This window comes from Malurus melanocephalus, unplaced genomic scaffold (genome assembly GCF_030028575.1).
Source record: "Malurus melanocephalus ecotype Western Australia unplaced genomic scaffold, MMel_1.1 scaffold_109, whole genome shotgun sequence".
Classification (NCBI taxonomy): Eukaryota; Metazoa; Chordata; class Aves; order Passeriformes; family Maluridae; genus Malurus; species Malurus melanocephalus.
Genome location: NW_026623341.1, coordinates 1461610 through 1484528, shown reverse-complemented (window position 1 = coordinate 1484528; position 22919 = coordinate 1461610). Strand labels below are relative to the sequence as shown.

General features: G+C 35.9%; 1 protein-coding gene across 1 annotated transcript in view; it reads left to right on the top strand.

Annotated features, from left to right (window-relative positions):
* The window catches only part of EYS (eyes shut homolog), a 685229-nt gene that overhangs the window by 256017 nt on the left and 406293 nt on the right, over window positions 1-22919 (top strand). The window contains exon 22 of the mRNA XM_057369428.1: window positions 16788-17047. Coding sequence (XP_057225411.1) covers window positions 16788-17047 — 260 coding nt within the window. The remainder of the gene's footprint in view (window positions 1-16787; window positions 17048-22919) is intronic.

The following is a 22919-nucleotide window of genomic DNA, read 5'->3' as shown; positions in this document are numbered from 1 at the left end:
CAAGTCTTCCTTAGCAATGCTCCTTCAATTAGTTACCATGCCATGATCATCTTTCTTTGTCTTATCTTAGATAATGATTTATGCCAGCTGACAATTTGGATAACCATGCTGTCAAACAGAGTTAGACTTATCCTGTCTCTTTCTTGTTACTTTTTCAGTACATTTCCAAGTACAACATCTTGCTTCTCTCTTTGCTTCTTTGAATTTGAAGCCACGTATTTTCAGAATAATAAAATAGCTTTTCATTAGTGTAACTGTCATCTACCTGTGATAAGGTCTTAAGAAAAGACTAGTCTTATGTCATTAGGATAGATTTAGTGTCATGCATATTTTAATTGCAGTGCTGTTACAGAAAAACAGCATACTGTTTTGGTTCTTTTTTCCCCTTCTGGAGAGGATTTATTTGGAAAAACAAAGTAAAAATCAGCCTCTGCATTTTCTCAGAAATATGCAAGAATTTTTCTGTGCCAAGTTGTAGAAGCAGTTGATACTTAAGTTAGGGATTTGTGAATGTCTGATAGATTTACAAGTAAAAGCATGCTAATTTACACTTATTTTAAAGATATGCTTATCTCCAAATGAATGAGTTTTAAACTATCATGGAATTCTAAAGTAAGTCATGATATGATTGTAATTTTAATGCTGTGTCTGGTCTACCTTCTGTTTTTACTGATGTTCCTTTTAATTACTACTACACTCTTCCTTAATTTTTTCTCCCCCAGAAGCAAAAAGCAGCTTTTCCCATAGATGAGGATCACCTTGGTATTTAATGATCCCAGATGCCAAATGCTTAAACTTTATTGCAGGCAGCAACTCTTACCTGGCATTTCTTCAAGGTTCTTTGGCCAACTCTTCCTCTCTTGCTATAGAGATATTTCCCAAAACATTTGTCTATTGCACTTCTGAGTTATCTTTCATTTGCAATTGTATTTTTTCCTTCATCCTAGTGCCAAGCTAGGCATGCATCTCTTACTCAAAACCATCTTTAAAAGATTTATATGGACAGTCAGGAGATTTACTAATGAATTAGCTAAAGAAATGTGTGAAAGCACAAACAAGTGCTTCCTCCACAGATAGCAAGTGTTTTATAGTTCATCTCTGGCAATACTGCTAACAACAACTGGAAATGTGAAGTGTGCTGCTTGTTATACTGCAGTGTGTGAAATGAGCTTTAGGGTTTCCATTGCCCTTAGCAAACAAGAAAATATTGCTGTGCCGCCTCAGCAGTGTCTACTAAAAGTCACTGACATTCTGAGCCCCTTAGGGCATATTTTAGCCATGAGTCAACAATCTTCTCAAAGGACAAGGACATTTTTATTCAAAATCCCAATGAAACATTAAAATTTAAAACAAAACATGGTAAGTACCTGGAAAATACTCCCCCCCTCCTCCAAAATTAGCTCATCAACTTTTTCTTCCTGAACAACAGCATTGTTCCATCTGGTATATTTAATCATTAGGTGATGTATTTTAAATAAATGTTTTATAATGTATTTTGTTTACAAACACCCAATGAGACATGAAATAATCATTTGATGAACTCATGAGTTAAATGGAGGGGGCGCAAATCAGTTTCTAAAGAAATTAGGTACCTCAGGCATAGGTTTGAGAGAGTATGAAATGCAATATAAGTTATCCAAATTTGTCATTACTGTAGGGCTGTTAAACACTTTCATTGCAAATAATATACTAATACATGAGCACAGCTAACAGACAAAGCAGTTTGCACAGCAGTTTATGTGCTCTGGCTTAGGATCTGCTAAGTTTCCTGGGAACTCCTGGAGTCATCAGAGCACTGCTGTGAGCTCTTTGAAGAGCTTCAGGGTGTCTGGTGCTCCCCGGAAGGGATAGCTACACAGAGCTAACAAGCTAACAAGATGAGCAGTGTCCCACAAGCTTTGTTGACAACCTTTCTTGATTTATGAGGACTTCAAGATTTTTGTTTCCAGCTAACTCCACATTAAGGACAGCCAAGTATCCTTTCAGCAAATGATAGAATGAGTGTATGTAAGTGCCAAGCCCAGAGCACAGAAGTGGCCAGAAATTCCACTGAGGGCACTGTGTACTTCAGTAGTGAGGTGCTGCAGGGCACTCTCCCTGGCCATCCACGGGAGTAACTAGATCAGCACATTAGAGACCTCAAACCAGACTGAGCTCCTCAGGGAAGATGCAGTTCTGTACGCCTGGAGCTGCAGAAATGTCTGGAACCTCTTGCTGAGGCTGGAATCAGGCAATARTGCTCTTGCCTGGAAGAAGCGCTTTGTCTGCTGGAGGAGGATTTGTGCTGCCAAGTAAAGGAGCTGCAGTAGGCCATCAGCAAGCTGTGCAGCTGAGATGGGAACAATATCCCACTCTCCAAGACCCTACAAATACAAGAACCTGAACTCCCAGATATAGTAAAGGGGGACCAGGAAGGGTCTTTGCATAAGAGGTTTTGAAATGGAGACTCCAGTTACAATGAAGGCTAGAAGCTTGTCACCTTGACAAGGGGATGAGAGCTCCTGTCCTAACTGAGCTCTGTCACTGCAGAGTGGGCTCAGTGTCCCAGTAGCAGAGGAGGAACTAGAAGCTCTGTCCAGTGAAACATCTAAGTCAGCTAAACCTGAGTCATGAGGCAGGAACAGAAGGATGAGTGATGGCAAACACTGGGAGACTTTCTGCTGCAGGCTCCTGACAGGTTGTATCATGAGTCCTGAGGGAAATGGCTCAAGCCCTTGTGAGGCCACTCTTGATTGTCTCTAAAAGGTCTTGGTGACAAGGAGAGGTTCCTAAGGATTGGAAGAACAACAGTAAATGGAACTATGCCAGGAAATTGAACAGAAAAGACAGAAAAGTGGCTAGAAATGGATAATGTGACTGCTACTTTCAAGGTAAGAAGGATGATCTGGGCAACGCTGGACCAGACAGCCTTGCCCTGGTCCCTGAGAAGGTGATGGAGCAAATGACCCTTGAAACTGTTTCCACACTCGTGATGGAAAAGAAGGTGCTCAGGAGCATGTTTCACAAAGGAGGAAGCATTCCTGATGATAGCATTTAATGACATAATGAGAGGACTGTGGATGTTGTTTCTCTTGACCTTAGCAAGACTTCAGACACTCATGGAAAAAACTCACTGAATTGCTGGACACAAAGACCATATTCAGTGTAATTTGTCCCCTCATCACATTATGTACAATGATATTAAAACTGAAATTCAATGGCTTGTCTTTTGTAGCTGCAGTTCTGCTCAATAACACAATTGCTGCCACTTATAAGTATTCTTGGGTGGGATATGGTGGGGTGTGATGATGTGTGGGACACTGAGAATTAAAATAAGAAGGGATAGAAATAATATAGGCAATGCAAAAAAAGAATGTCTGAAAAACGTTTTCAAGACAGATTTCACTACCTCATTATTTCTAATTCTAATATTATAATGTTCCTGTTGCAGATGATTCATAATAGACTCATTCCTGCTTGCTCTTTTGCCCTTCACTCAACTGCTACCTAAAAGAACATTCACTTTTTTGATTTGGAAAACCTTAATAAAATAGGAAGTTTAAACAAGCAAATAAACAAAAAATGCTGCTGACACTTTAAAAATGGCTCATTAGAAATGAATGGGAAAACCATCTGTCTTTGTTAGCCACAGATGAGATATTTCATGCATCAGCAGTGTCTTAATACATGCACAAAGGAACAAAATTTTTCTAGGATTATGGGCATGGCTGCTGACATTATATCCTTTTGAACCATGGAGAATTAGTAGCAAACAGTTACACATAAAAGGACAGAGTATAGATCCCATTGTCATTAATATAAAAACTGTACTTTTTCCTTTGATTTGAAAGGTCATTAGTACAACATACATTTCAGTTCTTGGAAGAGATTTCATAAGTTTCATAGATATTGTTCCTTTTACCGGTGTTMTAAAAGCAATTCTAAAGTGGTCAAGGGTCAACATTTCTGTAAATTAATTGTGTCAGTTTTAGTGTTCAAGATGTTACTTTTGTTTATTTGAAATTACTTCACAGCCAAAACAATAGCAAGGTTTCATCTTCAATTATTTTCAGAGCATAACAGCCACAATTTCTTTAAAAAAGTAGAATTGGATAGGAACTACAAAACTGGTTTTCAAGAAGAGTATTATTGTATATTTAGAAAAAAAACGAGTTTGAAAAAGTATGAGTTATGCAGCTAAAACAGTTACATTTTTTAAATAATTGCTTATACATGACAGTATGGTATGAAGTATATTTACACATGTATAAATTATACATTAAATAGTTCTAATATGAGTAAACTATATACAACACAATTAGAAAATCAACATTAGCTTCCCCACCACTAGTTTCTATGGGTAATAAARTTTTAGTTAATAGTCTTTTTGGATTTGTCTGGGATTTAAACTGTTGTGTTAGATCAATAGAAGCATTATAGGAGTTTATTTAGACTGCAATTACAGATAGTGCACTGTTAGAGGTCCTCTATAAACCAGTGCTCACCCTTGAGCAACAGCAAGCAGACTAATGCAGGAACTGTAACCGTAATATTTTCTTCTACCAGATCTATCCAGTTTGGATATATGAAAAGAAACAATCAGACTTATAAAAAGGAGCCTTTATCTTTGAAGGTCACAGGTGAAAAAAGGGACCACAAATACAAAAATCACAGCTCTCTGTGAGCATCCATAAGCATTGTTATATGTACATCTCTTGGATTTGTTCATTCCCTATCTGTAAGGGACAGTCATAAAATTTTCATAGGTTTTCTCTATTGAAATAACTCACTGAGACACCCATAGGAGAAAGTTGGATTGTTTATATTACAGTAGATATCAAAGGCAGATAAAGACATAGCTGACTCTTGGAGACCAAGTGAAGATAATTTTTGTTGTTTGCTTTTATAGTTTATATCAGAACAATAATCTTTATAAGGACAAAGCTATTTTTTGAAACTCTGTTTGCCAGGACATAACAAGTCAAATTTGCTTTTGTAACAGAAACTGCAGTGGAGAAATAGCTACCTCATGTGTGACTGCAGTATTTGAGCAGTGCAGGTGTATTTGTTTTTTTGCTTGTTTGTCTTAAACATGAAGAAATACTCTCTGACTTGAAGATGCTTAATTTTGCTCCATTATTATTTATAGACTTGGAAATTGTAACAGTCCTTGATAAAATTTTTCAAGGGTTCACTTACATAATAATTCTTAGGCTAATCTAAGCAAGATCTGTGTTAGCTGATCTTTGGTAAATTTAGTCCTGAAAGATGAAATGTTACTCTGTGGTTTTGATTTTTTTTTTTTTTTTGAGGTTACAATCCTGTTAGATGAATGGTAAGAGATTATAATTTGGCATACTAATGAAGGTCAGTTTGTGCAAATCTTTTTTTTCTTTCTCTTATTCTAACAACAGATGTGAGAACAGAGATATCTCTGCTTCTTAATCTTTTTCTAAAGTATTTTCTAGACTGCCACTATTAATTATGACCCTCTTTAGCCTTTCCAAATGATTCATTTTTTATAGACTCCTTTGAAAATTTGAGTTTATAATGTTAAAGTTAGCATGAATGCTGCTGAGTGTTGAAAATATTTCAATAGTTCTCTTCAAATATGTAAACAGAGATACTATGTGGTTAAGTGATGTCATTATGATCTGATATATTCTGGCATACGAAATACTGTATCTAACCTTGGTTATCAGTTTTTTATAGGCACCTAATTGGTTGTAGGTATAAAGTACTCAATGTCTTCTATGTTTGGAAAAAAAACAAAGAAGGACATTAGTCCATTGGTTCAAATACCTGTTTTCTTAGACCCTTGCTTCCATTCTTGGATCACATAGTGGTTTGATGTCAGACTGAGCCATAGATATATGCGTTCCTCTGTGATTCTCTTCCTTGGAGCTCGAGTAGACCCAAGGTAAAGATCAATCAACAATTCTGAAAAAAATTCTATAGAATATTGGAAACAACCGCCCCCCCACCCCCCCCACCCCAAAAATGATAGAGACATCTTGCTTAAATGACTTGCAGGGTTCAAAAACAGTCTGACACATGAAGGAGACAGACATTTATTTGTCTCATCCATTCAAATAATTATGCAGAGGTCATTTCCAAAGACTTCTGAGCTGGTGTGCATTATGTTCAATTGTTTTTCGTGTTAAATTCACCAAATATCAAGGTAATCTATCTTCAGGGTTAGATTTGTGTTGTTTGCACTTCATAAAATTTTGAGTTGCACCATGTTATCTAGCACTTCATATTGCCAGGCTAATTATTGCTAATAAAGATTGCAGTTGTAATTACCTTTATTTAGTCTTTTTGATTGCCTGTAGTGGAAGAAACAGACCAGGAAAAATCTCCTTTACTCCCCCAGTGCAAAAGTCCCTTCCACTGTGAGCACTCAGTGGAAAGAGAACAAGGAATTGATCTTTTTTTTCTGTAATTTGTGCCATATCTGTATAGCAAGGTCAATTGACWGAACCACTTCTGCATTGCTAAACTTTCCAAATTTAACAAATGTTTCTTCTGGAGGGGCTGTTACCTGCATTCAGGTGATAGCTTCTACTTTTTTAGTGCACCGTTTTTCTTCCTTTCAGATTTCTCAGGTCAAAGAGGACTTGACTCAAAATCGATACTAAAACACTGTAAGAGTTACCTGTAACTCTCAGAAAATATCAGAGCAATAAAAACCAAGAAAAGGCATTGAGCTGATTTCCATAACAGCTAGGCTCTTTACACTGCAATCTCGCACAGAGGAAGAGAATTCCAAGGTGGAATAGTGCTGAAGATACCCGTTTCCACAGGTGCAGCAATGAACTCAGTTGTCATCAAAGATCAACATTAAATTGAGAGAGAGGACCATAAGCAAACCAGCAGCTAGGGAGATGGAAGCCTTTCATTCAAAATCCTTGAAAGATGGAGAGTCATCCAGATAGCCGATTTAATTCAACTATTCAACATCTGAGTCTAACAGATTCATTTTCTGTAACTCTTGGAAGCCACATGACAACTGATTCCCTCTGATTCTTGAAATGCGAGAATGAAATAATGCTTCTTTTTTCACTCTGCCAAACCAAATCAGTACCAACCAATATACCGGAGGCAGATTTACTTACTGTTCACCATCACATTGATTTACTGATGCTCTGTTTTCACCAATTAAGGGTTTTCTCTGTGACATATCTTTGGACAGGCGCTGGCTGTTAAAAAGGAAGCAAATTACATATTTTCGCTCAGATTGCTGGGTGAAATCTTGAGTTACCTTGTTGCTGTTGTACTGATTGTTGTTCCAGTGAAGGACAATGACACATAGGCAAAGAATGCAACTGTTGATTTTGGTGACAAGAGATGGTAAGATGAAAAGGAATTTATGGCCTTTTCCCTTTGTGTTTTGTCAGGAACAGAAGGAAGTTTAATGTGGGTTTAGTTAATAGAGGATGTTACTCAAAAGAACAGCTTCACTTGCCAAAATGCATGTACATTCTGTGTAGGGGTCTGCAGTAATTCAAGAAATTAATGCCTCTACTCAGAAAATCATTTGACACACTGAACACAAATTTAAACAGACCTTTCTTTCTCTTCACCCTGTGTTGTGTGCTAACTTGCTAAACTGCATTGTAGAATTTTCATATGACTATGGTGCACTAGTTATATATCTTGGGAAGTTTGGGAGATTGGAGTTCCTGAATTTTTAGGGATGATTCAGTATTTTTTAATATTGTTATAATCTATTTTTAAAAGTTGAACATGGTAAACAGTTTTCCTATAATCTTAGATAATAGGCAAAACTGTAAAGCAAGAGTAAAAAAATGCTCCCAAAACATGGGCGTAATTTATTTTGTATTTTTTAATTAATTTCTGCTGCATCTGAAATGGCAATTTAAGTAGGAAAGACTGATGGGAAGGAACTTCAGTTGTTGTCCCCATCCTCACTGTGTGTGAAAAAAGTCTGTTACCAAACCATATTTTATTTTCTGGTTCCAAGCCATATGCCTGAGTGATCCTGCCATACCCTGCCAGCAATAATCTTCAGTTGTACTTATTACAATTTTTACTTACTTTGTTTTCTTCCTCAATTAAAAGTATTCAATTCAGCATTTGTGCTTTTAAAGGACAAATGTTCCTTTTAGTGAGACAGTTTTACTAGTGATTTTTAATTATTTTGATGTTTACCAGCTGAGACAGAAAACAATGTAACTTCATCTGGCCTTGTAGATAGGATGGATTGCTGCTATTCTTATTGAGACAAATAAAGAAATATTTTTATCTGACAAGGAATTGAGTGTGTACCTCATGTCTGGGGTCCGATAGTCTGAAAGTTGTATCCAGTCTGACATAAGATGTATCTTTTAATTCTAGTTCAGGAAAATGGAAAAAAAGAAAACATCAACATTAAAAGGAATTTGGAGTTGAAAGTATAAATACCCTTTGTAGGATGTAAAATTCTATTTGCTGAAACAGAAATGTGTGCATTGCAGCTGAAGCAGAGCTTAAATAAAAGCTGAAATGTAACTTGCTGTCTCATTGAGCTGATTGTTACCTTGTGATTCTGTGAACTCATAGCTTCAAATAGAGTATTAAAGAAGGAATACATAGAAAACAAACAAATGCAACTTTCTCTATCTGTCCTCTAAAAAAAATGTTTGTTTGAGGGTTGTTTTTTTTTTTTTTTTTTTTTTTTTGGTGTAATGTTCCTGAATACACAGAATATTAGGGATAAATTTTAGATACTGTTACCAAAGGGAAGCTTATGAGCAGAGAACTATGGGAGGAAAGTACACAGTACAAAGGAAATATATCCTAAAAATGAGAAAAACAACAATTGAAAAGCTGAAGCAATTGAACTGAAAGGGAATGAAAGCTACATACGCCCTCTGAAGCTTTTTCTGTTACATCAAACATGCAAAAGACACACTTAGACACTATTAGAGTAGCAGAAACTTAATATTTTCATATCTCTTTTCCCATCAATATACCTCTTAAAAAACTCCAATTTGGGGTCAATATCCACTTCTATTTCCAAGTTTAAGAACAAGCCAAAGGAGTTCACTATCTGCAGGGATTTTCAGATTTTGTTTGTATTGTACTTAATGTTTTTATGTAAAAGACCTAATCCTTTTGAATTCTCATTCAGAAATATATTATTATTCATCATACTGGTGTATTTTGCATTCCATGATGCAAACTTGTCAGACACTAAAAATAGGCACACAATAAAGTTTATCTGTGCAATGTCTGTGTTTACCATTCCTGAGGTACTTTATCTATGCTTTTTTAGCCACCAAGATTCAACTTGTAGACTGCTGGTGATGTAAGCTATCTTACTTACTTCCCATAAGCCAGTATCTACATCTCAGTTAAAATAAAAATTGCTATGTGTGTGTATGACAAAGATACCAATTTTTTTTTCCCTAATTTCAGCTCCCTATCCTTATTTCAAAAGCTGGTAAAGGCCAGTGTACTTGCTTTTATAATATAATTTGTGCCTTTTATGTTTGCCTATCAATTTATTCCATGATGGACAAATTGGTCTTTACTCTCTTACCGATTTATCATTTGGATAGAGGTGAGAGGGTAAAAGGAGGTATATTTTCTTGTGTGGCCACTTTCTTAGTGTAAACAGTTTGGAAAGATATTTATCATTTTCTCATGGCAGACATGAATGTATTGAGGAATCAAACCTACATGATAATGGATGAGCTTCTTTAGTTATTTCTTCCTTTATTTTATCTTTTTATGCCCTGAACTTCATCACTGAAATCAAACCAAGTCGTTGCATATTTCACTGCTAATGAAACTTCCCACTGTTGGATTGGCAATCCAAGGAACTGAACTTCCTTGACTAACCAAAGCTCTGGTAGTTTGATAGCACTTTCCTACACCAAACTGAGAAGATGAGAAGATAGTTCAGTCTCTGTGCTCAAGCTGATAATTCAGTTTACAAAAAATTGGTGATACCTCTTGTAATACTTGTAATAATGAAGGATGACATTGTAATCATAGAATCACTTAGATTGGAAAGGACCTTTAAGATCCTCAAATCCAATCAAAATTAATTGTAATAATGATGTCCTACTATTTCTCAAAAGCAAAGCTGAAAGTCTTGTACCTCATGTCTTGACATGCCATCATTGATGTCATTTATATAAATAATAATGAAATATGTAACTTAGTAACTTGAGTGTTTCTCAGCAGCAAGACATACCATTCCTAAAAAAAAAGTTGCAGTCCCCTACACTCCAATACTGCAGTGCTTGCACAGTGGCCAGCACTTCTCACAGCAGTCAGGGGGACCTTGGGGATTAGTTGTACACCAGAGTTGAGCTGTGTGATTCAGTTCAGGAGCTTGAAGTAGAAAGCACTGGTGTGGAACAGATCTTCCTGTTATTCACGTTAATCAAAAGTTTTCTGGCACACCTCAAAAAAGGTCAGCGAATAAGCAGGTTTATAACACAGCGTTTTTATTTCAGGAGTTAATTGTTCCTGCCTTCTTAACTACAGCAATGAAAGAAATAAGAATTTTAGTCTTTGTCATTATTATCCTTTATGACTTTGCCTCAATCATATAAAAATTTTACCCCATTGCAATTATTCATAAAGATTACTATATATGTCTCAATTAAATAGTATAGTATAGTATAAAAAACAGACTTGAATAAAAAAATAATAGTACTTTTCTAATACAGAGCAGATTTAGCAACCAGTTTTATCCCCAGTCTTGGCCATTTCCCTATCACAAACCACTTCTTACCTTCTGCACCCTGACGGTGACACCAAACCCTCCCAACACAAAGGGCTATGGTTTTTCAGGCAGAGAGAGCAGGAAGGAAACAGAAGTGTCACCCCTTCCCAGAGCTGAAGCTGAAGCAGGGGATGCAGCTGGACCTCAACACAGGGGTTTTACCAATGACACCCAGATCAGGGTGAGCTCCTGCACAGTCAGGTCAGCTGGGGGCTTTATGCAAGTAGTGGCAAATGTCATAGAATTACAGAGTCAGAATGGTTGGGGTTGAAGGAGACCTTTAGACATCACCTAGTCCAACCCACCCACCTGCCCCTTTAGCTTGATAAAGTTCCTCAAAGCCCTGTTCAACCCAAATATGGAACACTTCCAGGCATGGGTCATCCATTCTCTGGGCAATCTGCTCCTGTGTCTTACCACCCTCATTGTAAAAAATTTCTTTCTTATGCCAAACTTGAATATACCCTCTTTCAGTTTAAAACTCTTCCCTTGTGCTGTCACTACAGATCCGGGTAAAAACTGTATCTTTTCTATAAGCTCCCTTTAATTGCTGAAAAAAAAACCATTTAAGTCACTTCAGAGCCTCTCTTATCTAGGCTGAACATCCCAGCTCCCTCAGCCTATGGGTGTTTTTTATGACCGTCTTCTGGACTCGCTCCAACTGGTCCGTGCCTGTCCTGGAATCATCTGCAAATTTGCTGAGAATGCACTCGATCCACTGTCAATGTCACTGATGAAAATAATAAATAGCATTGGTCCCCATATGGACCCTGAGGGACACCATTGTTGCTGATCTCCATTTGGTCTTGCCTAGCACAGAGATGAGAGTGACTAGTCAGTAGTTCCTACAGTTCTCCTTTTKACCTTTTTTAGAAATGCACATTTTTCTTCTTCCACTCACTAGGGACTTTGCTAACTGCCATCACATCTCAGCTATGGCTGAGACTGGCTAAAAAGCTGCATCAGCCAATTGCCTCAGGCCCCTGAGGTGCCTCTCATGGAGTTCCATGGATTTAGGTATGTTCACATTCCTGACCTGACCTGACCTTCTCCTAGGATGGGAAGGACTTCATTCCCCCAGTATCCAGCATGAGTTTCAGAGATATGGGAAGCAAGATTAACAATAAAAACTGAGACCAAAAAAAAAAAGTTAACTATCTCAGTTTTCTCTCTGTCAGTTGATGCCATTTCTCCTGTCTTATTTATTGCAGAGGTACATTTCCTTTAATCTTACTTTTGTGGACAACATATTTGTAAATCCCTTCTTATTCTTTGGAGCTCTTGCCAAAATAAGCTCCAAATGGGCCTCAGCTTTCCTAATCCTACTCCTACATATCCAGACAACATCCTCAGGATGTGTTCTCCAGGATAAATGTCCCTTGTTACTTGCCTGTGCATTTCCTTCTTATACTTCAGTTTACCCAGGAGATACTTACCAAGCCATGCTGGTCTCCTGCCTTCTTTACTTGATTTCTTACATGTGGAAATCAAGAACTTCTGTTCTCTAAAATCAATTTGCTTAAAGAGCTGCCAGCTTTGTTCACATCCCTTTTCCCTGAAGGCAGTTTCCTAGGGGATCCCATCTGCAAATGGGACTGTAATTTAAACTGCTAATCAGCTGAAAGTTTCCTCTCCTAAGATTCAGGGTCTTGACTACCCATCTGCTATCCCATGTCCCTCAAGATTGTTAATCCCATCAGGGCATAAGCATTGAAGACCAGACTACCACCAGTTTTAATTTCTCTAATTAATTAATCAGTGTCACACTTGATGGTTACAAATGGAGGCCTCTAGGAATAAAGTAGGGAAGGAATAATGGTAATGATGGTAAAGGCAGGCTCAAATTATTTTTGGGGAGAGTAAGAGAGGCAAAGGTGAAAGTTTAAGGAGACCATCTAGGGGGTGACATATGAGAACAGAGAACAAGGARCACCAGAACTTCAGAGATAAACTCATGACAGCTTTTGCAGGTCGAATCTGGTGAAACAGGTCTGATAGCTGTCTGTGGAACAAAGAACACATTAAAATTTCAGCATATGAAAGAAAATAAAATGTTTTTAGGAGGAAAGAAGAGATAGAAACATGACTGTTTGAAGCCTTTGTGGTGACTGGAAGTGTTTGTCCTTGGAGCTTTGTGGTGAGTGTYGGTGCTCTAAATTTCAAGCTGTGCATGTATTGAAAGCAAGCTCTCATTTCACTAYTTCAGATGATCCAATAGCCTCTAGCTTACAAGGAATAAATTTGTCATGAGCAGTGTGGTTTCTCAGGCTGTTAGTTGATTTGATTGAATGCACTGAGCAACAWAAATCCTTACTGTAGAATGGCCCATTGTTGCATGTATTGTGTGCCTAACAGACWGACCTAAACTTCACTCAATGTCTTGCCATTTCTCATCAAGAACCTGTCTAAAGAGGCAGTTGAATGATGGGCACACTGTAGCTGAGGATTCAGTTTAGGATTCCTGTTGCTYTGACTGAGCCACTGAGGCAAAAGCAGTTCAAAATATTGCCATTTTTTTTCTGCAAAACCACCTGTATCTGTGGCAAAGGTAAGTGCTCTGGTATTTTCCGAAATGTTTTTTGCACAAAATACAGAGTACTAAAAAGACTCGATTCTAGTACTTTTCTGGTGTAAAGAAAGAAGTCTTGAAGCAAAAAAAAAAAAGTGGGTTTTTTTTTCTGAAATTTGTTCTGCTCTGGGATATTCATCTACATTACTGCTGTTGGAAGGGACCCACAAAGATCATCTTGTCCAACTCCTGTCCCTGCACAGGACCATCCCCAAGAGTCACACCCGGTGCTTTTGTTAAGCTTTGGCATTTTTCCAGTGCTTCTAGCTGAGCTAGGTTGGAACAAACCCACCAGCATGATTTTCTAATTGATAGTCAGCCAGTTTAGAACTCTTAAGATTCAGGACAGGCTGCCTCTCTAGTTAGCATGCTGAAAAARTCGTATTAGCTCAGAGAAGCTCTTGCCAATGTGTGCAAATAATTTATAAAAGCGAGTGAGAAAAAAGGAGACAGACTCTTCTCATGGGTATCCAGTGACAGAAAAAGATATAGCAGGAAGATGGTAAACTACATGAAATTCCACATGAAGATAAAAAAAATTAGTCCTTTTTTTAAATGAGAGCATGGTCAGGTGCTGAAACAGATTGCCCAGAGAAGTTGSRGAGTCTCCATCCTTTGAGATACACAAAACCAGGCTGGACACAGACCTGAGAAAACTCTTAATTGTACCTGTTTTGAGCAGGGGAGTCTAGATGAACATCAGAAACTGACTTCCAAAATCAACCATTCAAGTATTCYTAGGACTCTTTCCTGTTATTTAATTCCTTGAAACGCTTAACGTATAATGTAAGGCAGGTGATAGCCATATTTCACTAGAATGTGAGAAGTAGAAAGGGAGTTTTCAACCGGGTAAGAACCAAATAATTTAGTACTTAACTCATCAGACAGAGACAGAGGAAATTATTAACCTAAGTTTTCTGAATACAATTCATGATTATTGGTTGAAATTTAATTTTGACTTTAATGTTAAAATAGGTGGTAAAATATAAAACCATTAATATAATTTGTGTATTTTCATTGTCCTCTCCTTTTSTTTGTGTTTGTTCGGTTATTGGAAAGAAAATATTTATGTTAGTAAGTTGGTAAGACAAGAGAAAGCATTGACTCTTCTCTTTATATGGTCTCTTAAAAGCATATATCAACTTTTTTTTCACCCTGAGGATTCTAGAAATCATCTTGATTTTTCTAATGGAGGGGAAAAAATTGGTCATTTTTAAAAAGACTGTTTGGGTTTTTTTGCCTTTTGATCAGATAATTTCCAAGAATAGGCTGGCTTAATTGATAACATGGTTTTAATAGTCCTAACACCTCCTTACCTTATTTAAATAACAGTTCTCATTAAGACAAGATATTGTCCTGATTTTTAAAACTGGGCCTCAGGATACACACTTGTATGTTACTCTTTTCACATTTAATGAGGACTCCAGTAACTCTTTTTAATAACACTCAAAGAAGTACAGAAAGCTCTGTTATTAATTGTCTCCTTTTGATTAACTGTTGCATGTCAGCTGGTAGCTGACATGAAGTCGGGGTAGGACTGGCTAGTTGTGTAGTGTAGATAACTGCTCTGTTTCAGTGACCTAATGTTCCCTGTGGTCGTAMAGAATAGTTTTGATAACTCCAAGGCAGTTATGAAACTCATTAGGGAAAAAAAAAGGGAATGAAACATGTTTAATGTTTGCTCCTCKACACCTCGGTTATGTCCATGAAGTCGGACCAGGTCAGAACTGAGCCGTGTTCTCCTAATACRAAGTGAAAGGCTCTCCATTTAATGAGCTTTCTAAGCTAAAAATGGAGCATAGCCAAGTACTACATACCAATTTGTAGTAGTGCATTGGTAGTAATTTATTCAGAACTTCATAAAAGAAGTCAAGACAAAAATGAGCAGCTGTAAAACAATTAACATCTATGTTCTGATCTGTTAGGTCAGAGTGTCCTGCTGTGTTTAGTATGAGACATTTGGAGATGCTTAATTYGTAAGAGTCTGATGCTTTTATATATTTATAACTTAAGAGAAAATTCAGCAAAGCAAATTAGGGAGTACAGTGTTGTTCAATGAGTATTGCTTCTAGATAATAAATGGATTTTGCCATGTATAGCAAAAGCAGGTATGTTTGTTGTGAATAAGCACAGAATAACAAAATATATTTATTGGTAACCATATTTCCAAAAGTGTGTTTTGAGTATTGTAACTGATGAGTCCTGAAATGTGATTTTTGTCAGTTATTTTAAGAATGTCTGAATGCTTATTGATATTATATGTAATAGCTATTAGTATAAACTAATGACTATTAATTTTTAACATGAGAAAAATACAGTAACCTGATTTTTGAATCCTTAATGCTAAAATACTTTGGCCTTTGAAACAATAAAKTTCCTTTGTAATATTCATTCCATTATATGTGACATGGAAATTKTATCCTAGAAATCAGTAACAAAGAACATTAAAAATTAGAAAGATAACACTGTGTTTGTTTTAAGGGACAAAATTTGCCTTCCATGTGGCTGGCAATACCTGTGCCTTAAATAACAGATTCTCTTTTAAACTACCTGTTTATTGTTTAAGAACAATTTCACTTATCAAATTATAACTATGAAGATCTATTTCAGTGTTTTAATACCTGAAATCAATATTGACCAAAGTAGACGAAAGCTCATAGAGTTCATCTTTCATGTTGTCTCTTGTCCTTCCAAATAGTTGCAAAAATAAAATTGAATTCAATTMTATTTCCAGTGAAAGTAACAGGAATATATGACTTTCAAAGTACACAGAGGCCTCTTTCATTGCAACTAGTGAAGAAATTTGTCTCTGCAAACTTTGAAATCATTAGCAAATTGTTTTCTTTGAATTTACAGGACATTATCATATTCATCTTGTGAATAAAAATAGATATTTGTCTAATTCATGAATGTGGATTCGTCATTTATACTTTCAGATTTTCTTTTCTGTGCTATCRCTAACAGAAATTCAGAAAAGCATATACAAAAGAGAAAGAACACACTAAAATTAGGATTCTTCATGCCTCCTACCTTCTTTCATAAGTGTACTGGATATGCTACCTATTTCATCCAAAACACTGAAGTATTTACTCATTTCACACATGTGATAAAATGTCCTTCTAATCCTTAATATTTACAAAATTTACTTTTCACACTTGATGATGTGTTGTTGTTTCATTTTTAAAAAGGTCCATGAACAATTCTGTTGGCATTTCCCAAAGCAGATGCTTCTCCAAGTCCTACTGTGACTTAGAATAAGTGTTTTTGCTTTTGCTCAAATAAATTGTGGGAGAAGTATCTGAATATAACTTTTATTCATAATGCATTCTGATACAATTGCCAGGAAAAAGAAAGCTATTCACAGAAAAAATATTACTGATCCTGTTGTTAATATATTTTGGTTTTTGAATAGAAATAACTGGAACTGATTAGGTTAAGTTGTTGATTTTTATTCTGCCATGCCAATTCTCTTTTTATTTATTTTTCCCCCTCCAGATGCACATGTGCAGCAGGGTGGACAGGACCAGACTGCAGTGAAGATATAAATGAATGTGAATCTGAACCATGCTTGAATGGAGCCACCTGTTTTGAATCTGTGAAGCCGGGGCAGTTTGTATGCATTTGTCCTCCATTTTATACTGGTGACTTCTGCCACCAGCGCTTCAGTCCCTGTGAGCTGCCTTACAATCCATGTATWAACAATTCAACCTGCTTGGCACAAGTAGATGGAAGTCCAATGTGCATTTGCAAAASAGGTGAGAAGTAGAATAGTTAATCTCTTGCAATTTGTGTTGTGCTGCAAATTAATTGCAAATATATGTTGAATTTGTTGCTATCTTTAATGTAAGTAGAAAAGAGTATGTTTCAAAATACATTAACCCATCTATCAGTTGTGTTAAAAGACTGGAAGGATAGCTGTCAGTTTACCTGTTAATAATTTCTTGCATTACAATACTTATTAAATCTACGRTGGTTTAGATTCAGCACTCAGAATTACTATTTCTGACTCAATTGTTACAATGACACAGAGATAGATGTACCTGGCCAGCAGAACTGACAAACTAAATTGACAAAACAGACAGGCAGTTTTAGAAAAAATATATGCAAATTGGTGAAAGTACAAAAATTGGAGCAATTTGGAAATGGTTTCCTTTCCTGCTGAGCTGTCAGGAAGGCCTGGCACATCAGGGAAGTAATCTTCCCTTGCCTAATGGATATAGCAGGTTGCTCCCTGTGTGCACAACAAGCCAAATCACAACAGGTGCTGACAGCTTTCCTGGGCCATGGCTTAAAAGACACAATCTCTCCCTCGATGCACAGAAACTGCTAAGGCGGAATGGAGCAACAGTTTAACTGTGAAGAACATTGCTATGTGCTTCCATGCAGGAACTGAACAATACATTAACTAATTCACTGCTGCATGGAAAATTTAGAAAATTTAATTGTGTGGGGAGTACAATTACTGGAATTGGAGTTGGGGCAGGATTTTGAAGTCTTCACTGTTGTGCCTGTAAAGGTAGGGTTGTCTTAGGGATAAAGGATAGCAAATATGTTCATTKCAGTGTTATATGACAATACTATTACTTATCATTTACTAAGCTACAAAGATGTGGATATAATATCTGGGAATCAGGAGAATATAATATCTTGGGGGTTTTTTACTATTAAGATAAAGGTTACCACAAGCTGTTGAGCTAAAAAAACCAAATGTCACTGGAGAAGATGCTTATTGGAGCAGTTTTAAGAAAAGCTGTTTTTCAAAAACAGCTTTTGACACAAGATATTGATTTTTGAAACCTTTTTCAGAAATGATCTGTAGAGAGGCATGTAACTCCAAGTGTTTCTCAATAGTCCTCAGAAAAAGTAATCTTTTACAAACATTTTTGTGCATGGTTTCTGAAGAATCAAAAATGGTGCAGCCAGGATTCTCAGGGAGCTTCAATGGAATCTTTAAGAATTCTTGAAGCTTGCAGCCAGGAATCTTCAGGGAAGTAGCAGGGGAGTTAGGTGAATTGGTAATATACATTGCTAACAAATCTTGGAAAGTGGAAAATTCTGCATTGAAAAGGAGTAAAAGGCACAATTCATAAAGTGAGTTGACCATTCATGCTAGGAAAAATGCAACCCTTTATTCAGGACTCTTATCGAAAAAAGGAGAGACAGAAAAATACAGAATTTTAGCTGAAAGCAGTTTGAGGAAATCTAATTCCTCTGTTGTCTTCTTTTCTATTCATCTATTTTTGTCTTGCATGTGCCTCCCCTTTTCACCTGATAAACTTGTCAGGATTATAGAGCTCATCATGAAGAGCAATCAAACTGATATAGGTAGATTATTTCAAGACACTTGACTTAGCAGTAAACAGCACGTGGATTAAACTTGGCAGYAGTTAACAGTCCAGTCATTAGAAAGTTTGAGTCTGGTGTCACAGGAATCACAAAATGTAGCAGTGCTTACCAAATTCTTACAATTCTCTGTAAAACTATATCTGAGATGGGAACAACAGGGCCATAACCACACTCTATTGGCAGTGGTACATATTTAGAAGAAAAAGAGAATATACACTGACTCAAGGGAACCGGGCTAGGTGAGAGAAGACAAAAGCTGATAGGATATAAATTGGGCAGAATCAAAACTAATGTAAGATGTTAGTTAAGGACAGAATTRCCACAGCAAATTGGTAGGAAGGTAATGAAGTCATGATTAGTCGTAGTATAAAGCAAAACTGTGCATCTTTGTTCTCATGTGTAAATTAGGGAACTACATTGTTCTGCTTTAGAGTCTTCTAGAATTCTATACATACAATTAATGTAAAACCATCTTGAACTCTCTGYCCTTGGTATAGAGGTTTTCTTCCTGCAATGAGCTAGATTATAATACTTGTGTAACAAAACTGGGCTCTCATACCAAAGATTATGGTACAAAATATTTTTGTAAATGTTTTGTACCATAACAAAAACAATGATGATTTCTACAATTGCACAATGGTATATTCAAGTTTGCAAGAATGTTTTAGGTATTATATTATTATAAAAGCTTAGGAATCACTACTTTAGCACGAGTTTTCCAAGCAGTATACAGAACACTTTTCTTAGATAGTTTGCCAGTAATYGATAAGCAAAGGTTTGATCAAGGCAATTGGGAGGACATGGGGGTTTGAGCTGTTATTCATGTAGCCAGCACTCACTCTTCTTAAATATTGCACACTAAATGCAAGGGAAACAGGATAAATGGACAAGTTAGGGCAAATAGCAGAATTTTTATTGCCTAATTTATCAACATACTTTTCTGGTACTGGAGAATTCTATTCTTAGAATTAATCTTATTAATGGAAATGAAAATTCAGTGTAACAGAAGAGCAAGGCAGGGCATGTGAGCAAAACTATGGAATTTAAATATTATTGAAATATTTGTAGCTTAGCCTCCACCACTATTTGTAAATTCTCCTAAAGGTCTACATGAAAATGATCCAAAGAGCATTTCAACTGTATATTTAAGTGAAACAGAGGGTAAATAAACAGGAGTATATGGACATTAGACCATGCTGTTCTAGACAATGACAAACACAAAACTGTTAGCTTTTTAGAGGCAACCCAAAAGAAAGGTAGGACAGTTTGAAACAAATAGTGCAGCTTTCTGGGAACACGACMAAAAAAACCCTGAAAAATATATTCAAAATCAGCAAAACTATGAGAGGGTGCACAACTACTGAGTTCAAGATCAGTTGTTTGGTTCTTACGGTGAACAAGTTTAACTAATGATGAAATGGGAGATAAAACGTAATGATTTTCACAGAGTGTGAGACCCATGTAATTACAAGCACATAAATATTGCAGAGAATAACAAGATAAAAAAGTAATTTGCAGCCATAAAATATGGGCCAGAAAATATCTAGTGTTTTCTAGTGGGACTTTTTTTTAACAGTGATTTATTCTTTTATGAGAACTGTTAGTAGTTAGAGGTATAGTAGCAAGGCAAGGTTAGTAAGAACAGCAGATAGAGTTGTCACTGACGTAAAGACAGGAAGGGAAGAGCAAGATTCTTGAATTAAAATAGTTCTTAGAATTCCTGCTTTTTAGAAGGTAGAAATGAATTTCTCTTTAAAATTAGATGTAGAAATTCTTTCATTGGTCCAAGTAATATGGATGRGATAAGCTCAGGATGTTTATGCAGCCTCCTCATTACAATGGGAGCAATTTTTCATATCCATGTTAGATTGGGATAGAAAAATTATCAGGAAATGCTACATGTTGTACATTATATATTGCATACTTACTGAGAGTGTTCATATCAAAGCTTTACGTGCTCTTTTCAGAAATGTGGATTATTTGCTCAGCRTTTGTGTTAACTGAGTAACATTTTAATGAGTTATGCAGAAGACAAATTAGATCAATGGAATGATATATGTATTGTTGAAAGAAATATACTGGAAATGTCGGGATTAATTTGATTGGATGTAGATGTCATTATGTAGTATGTAATATTACATTAAGGAGATATTGTTTTCTGAGGTAATTAATTTCATGCAAATGCAGACATACAATGTCAAATGGCTAATGCTATACAARTATTTGTGTCACCACTGACACTTTGGACAGCTTAGGACAAATCTTTCAGATGGTTGGCTAAATTCTTTATTAATTGCCTCTTGCTGGATTATTATTGCTGTAGAAATTTTATTTTTTTTAAAATCTGCATAGTTCTTGGAAGCATACAATTTCAAAGAGAAGTAAAAAGAACAGGGAGCAACAATATATGTCATTACAGCACACAAGTACACAAAAGCTTAGCCATCTTATTTGTGCCAATTGTAGCTTGGAAGATATAAAGCTAGGAGCTGAGAAGTTGAAAAACTGTTTTATGTAAAATAAATTGCATGGGTCTGAAAGTTAAAACCATTTTAGCGTGTAGGAAATTATGTGTATAGTTCCAGGGAAATCTAGGAAGACAACTCATATCTGAGGAGAAACAATAGCTACAGTTTTTACTGGAATTAGGCATTCCATTTTTTTTCTTTATCCTTCAAGTATTCTTTGGAAAAGCAATACTTTCTTGATGATTTAAGGTAATTTCTGAAGTTCTTGTTTTAAACAGTTCTGTCCAGGGCTTTTTCACCTCTTTTATCAGACTACTGTCAATATGACACTTTTTTTAATACTCTTTGTTCAAGATGGTAGTGGTTTTTTTTGGTTTTTTTTTGGCCTATAGCATCTTACAGCTGGAAATTTGAACTACAGCAAAATATTTTTCAGCCCCTGAAAACAATGAAATGAAACAATGAAATGAAAATTATCATAATGTACAAACCAAGCAGAAATAATAAATAGATGATGAAAAACAGAAGTTATTTAAATTTGAGTTTACCATTGTCAGATTTCTGAGCCTTTCAGTGCCAGTTTCTTTTTCAGAAACACACATACATAATTCACAGAGGGAAATAGCCTTTTTACGGTGTCTAATATTTTACACACCTTTGATTTTGATATATGTGCCTACCTATGTTTTGCTGAACAACCTAAGWACCTGAACTAATGATTATGGGGCTGCTGTGGTATCTCTGCTGTTTGCAAATATTGGTTCATAAATAGTTCATGGTAAGGAGACAAATATCCATGATACTGTGCTGATGAGCAAAACAGTAGAGAGCTTATGGCAGAATAATCCAGTTAGAATCCTGTTACCTGCAGAAGTCAATTCCATAATGTTTCTCTGCAATGGAATAAGGAGATGAAAATGACCATAACTGTGACAGCAGATATTTAGCTTCTTCTGTRCTCTACATATTCCATCACTTTGCAGCTCCCAGAAGGCCCATAGACAGAGCTGAGAAATGCAGGATTTCCTATATTTCAGAGAAACAGAAGCAACAGTAGCTTCTGTCTCATCTTAAGTAACAGCTTTCCAGATGTTTCTAGACCTCATATCATTAGAGTTACTTTCAYGCTGCTTGTACAATTAAAAATATAGAGAAATAAGACTAAATTTTCTAACACAAAGAACTGTAATGTAATACCTTTCAATTGTTTTTCATCTCTGTTAATTTCTGAAAGGCTTGAATATACTATGTTACTACAAAAATTATTAACATTTCTGAGATAGTTCCTGATATGTGCCTGCTAAATGTATTCAATAAAATATATTCAATAAAATAAAAAATAAATGTTTGAAGCTAATTAATGTATCCATTTGATTTTCAAAAAGCTATGTGGATGCCAGCAATACTTACGAGATTCTATTTACAGCTTCAGTTTTTTTAATGTGAAATAAAAAATACAGTAAAATATATTTGAAAAATAAAAGCAATTTTACAGTAGCGGACCTGTTGTCATGCTAGTAATGTCATGTTTTACAAAATAGTTTTATACAGTAATATATTTGACATATTAAACATTTTAAGGCAGTTCCCCTCGTTGTCATTTTATTTCTTCTTACAACACCTGAAATAATTCAGAAACATATCTACATTTCTGTAAAAATTACATCCCTGTATTACTTTTAGTTTAAGTATTGCAGAAGATAACAGCTATGTGTGGCAGCAGTTATATCTTATACATAATAATCCAATGTATTACATTGCCCTTTCAATAGTATATGACTGTCATCTAAAATACAAGTCCTTACATGTTAGA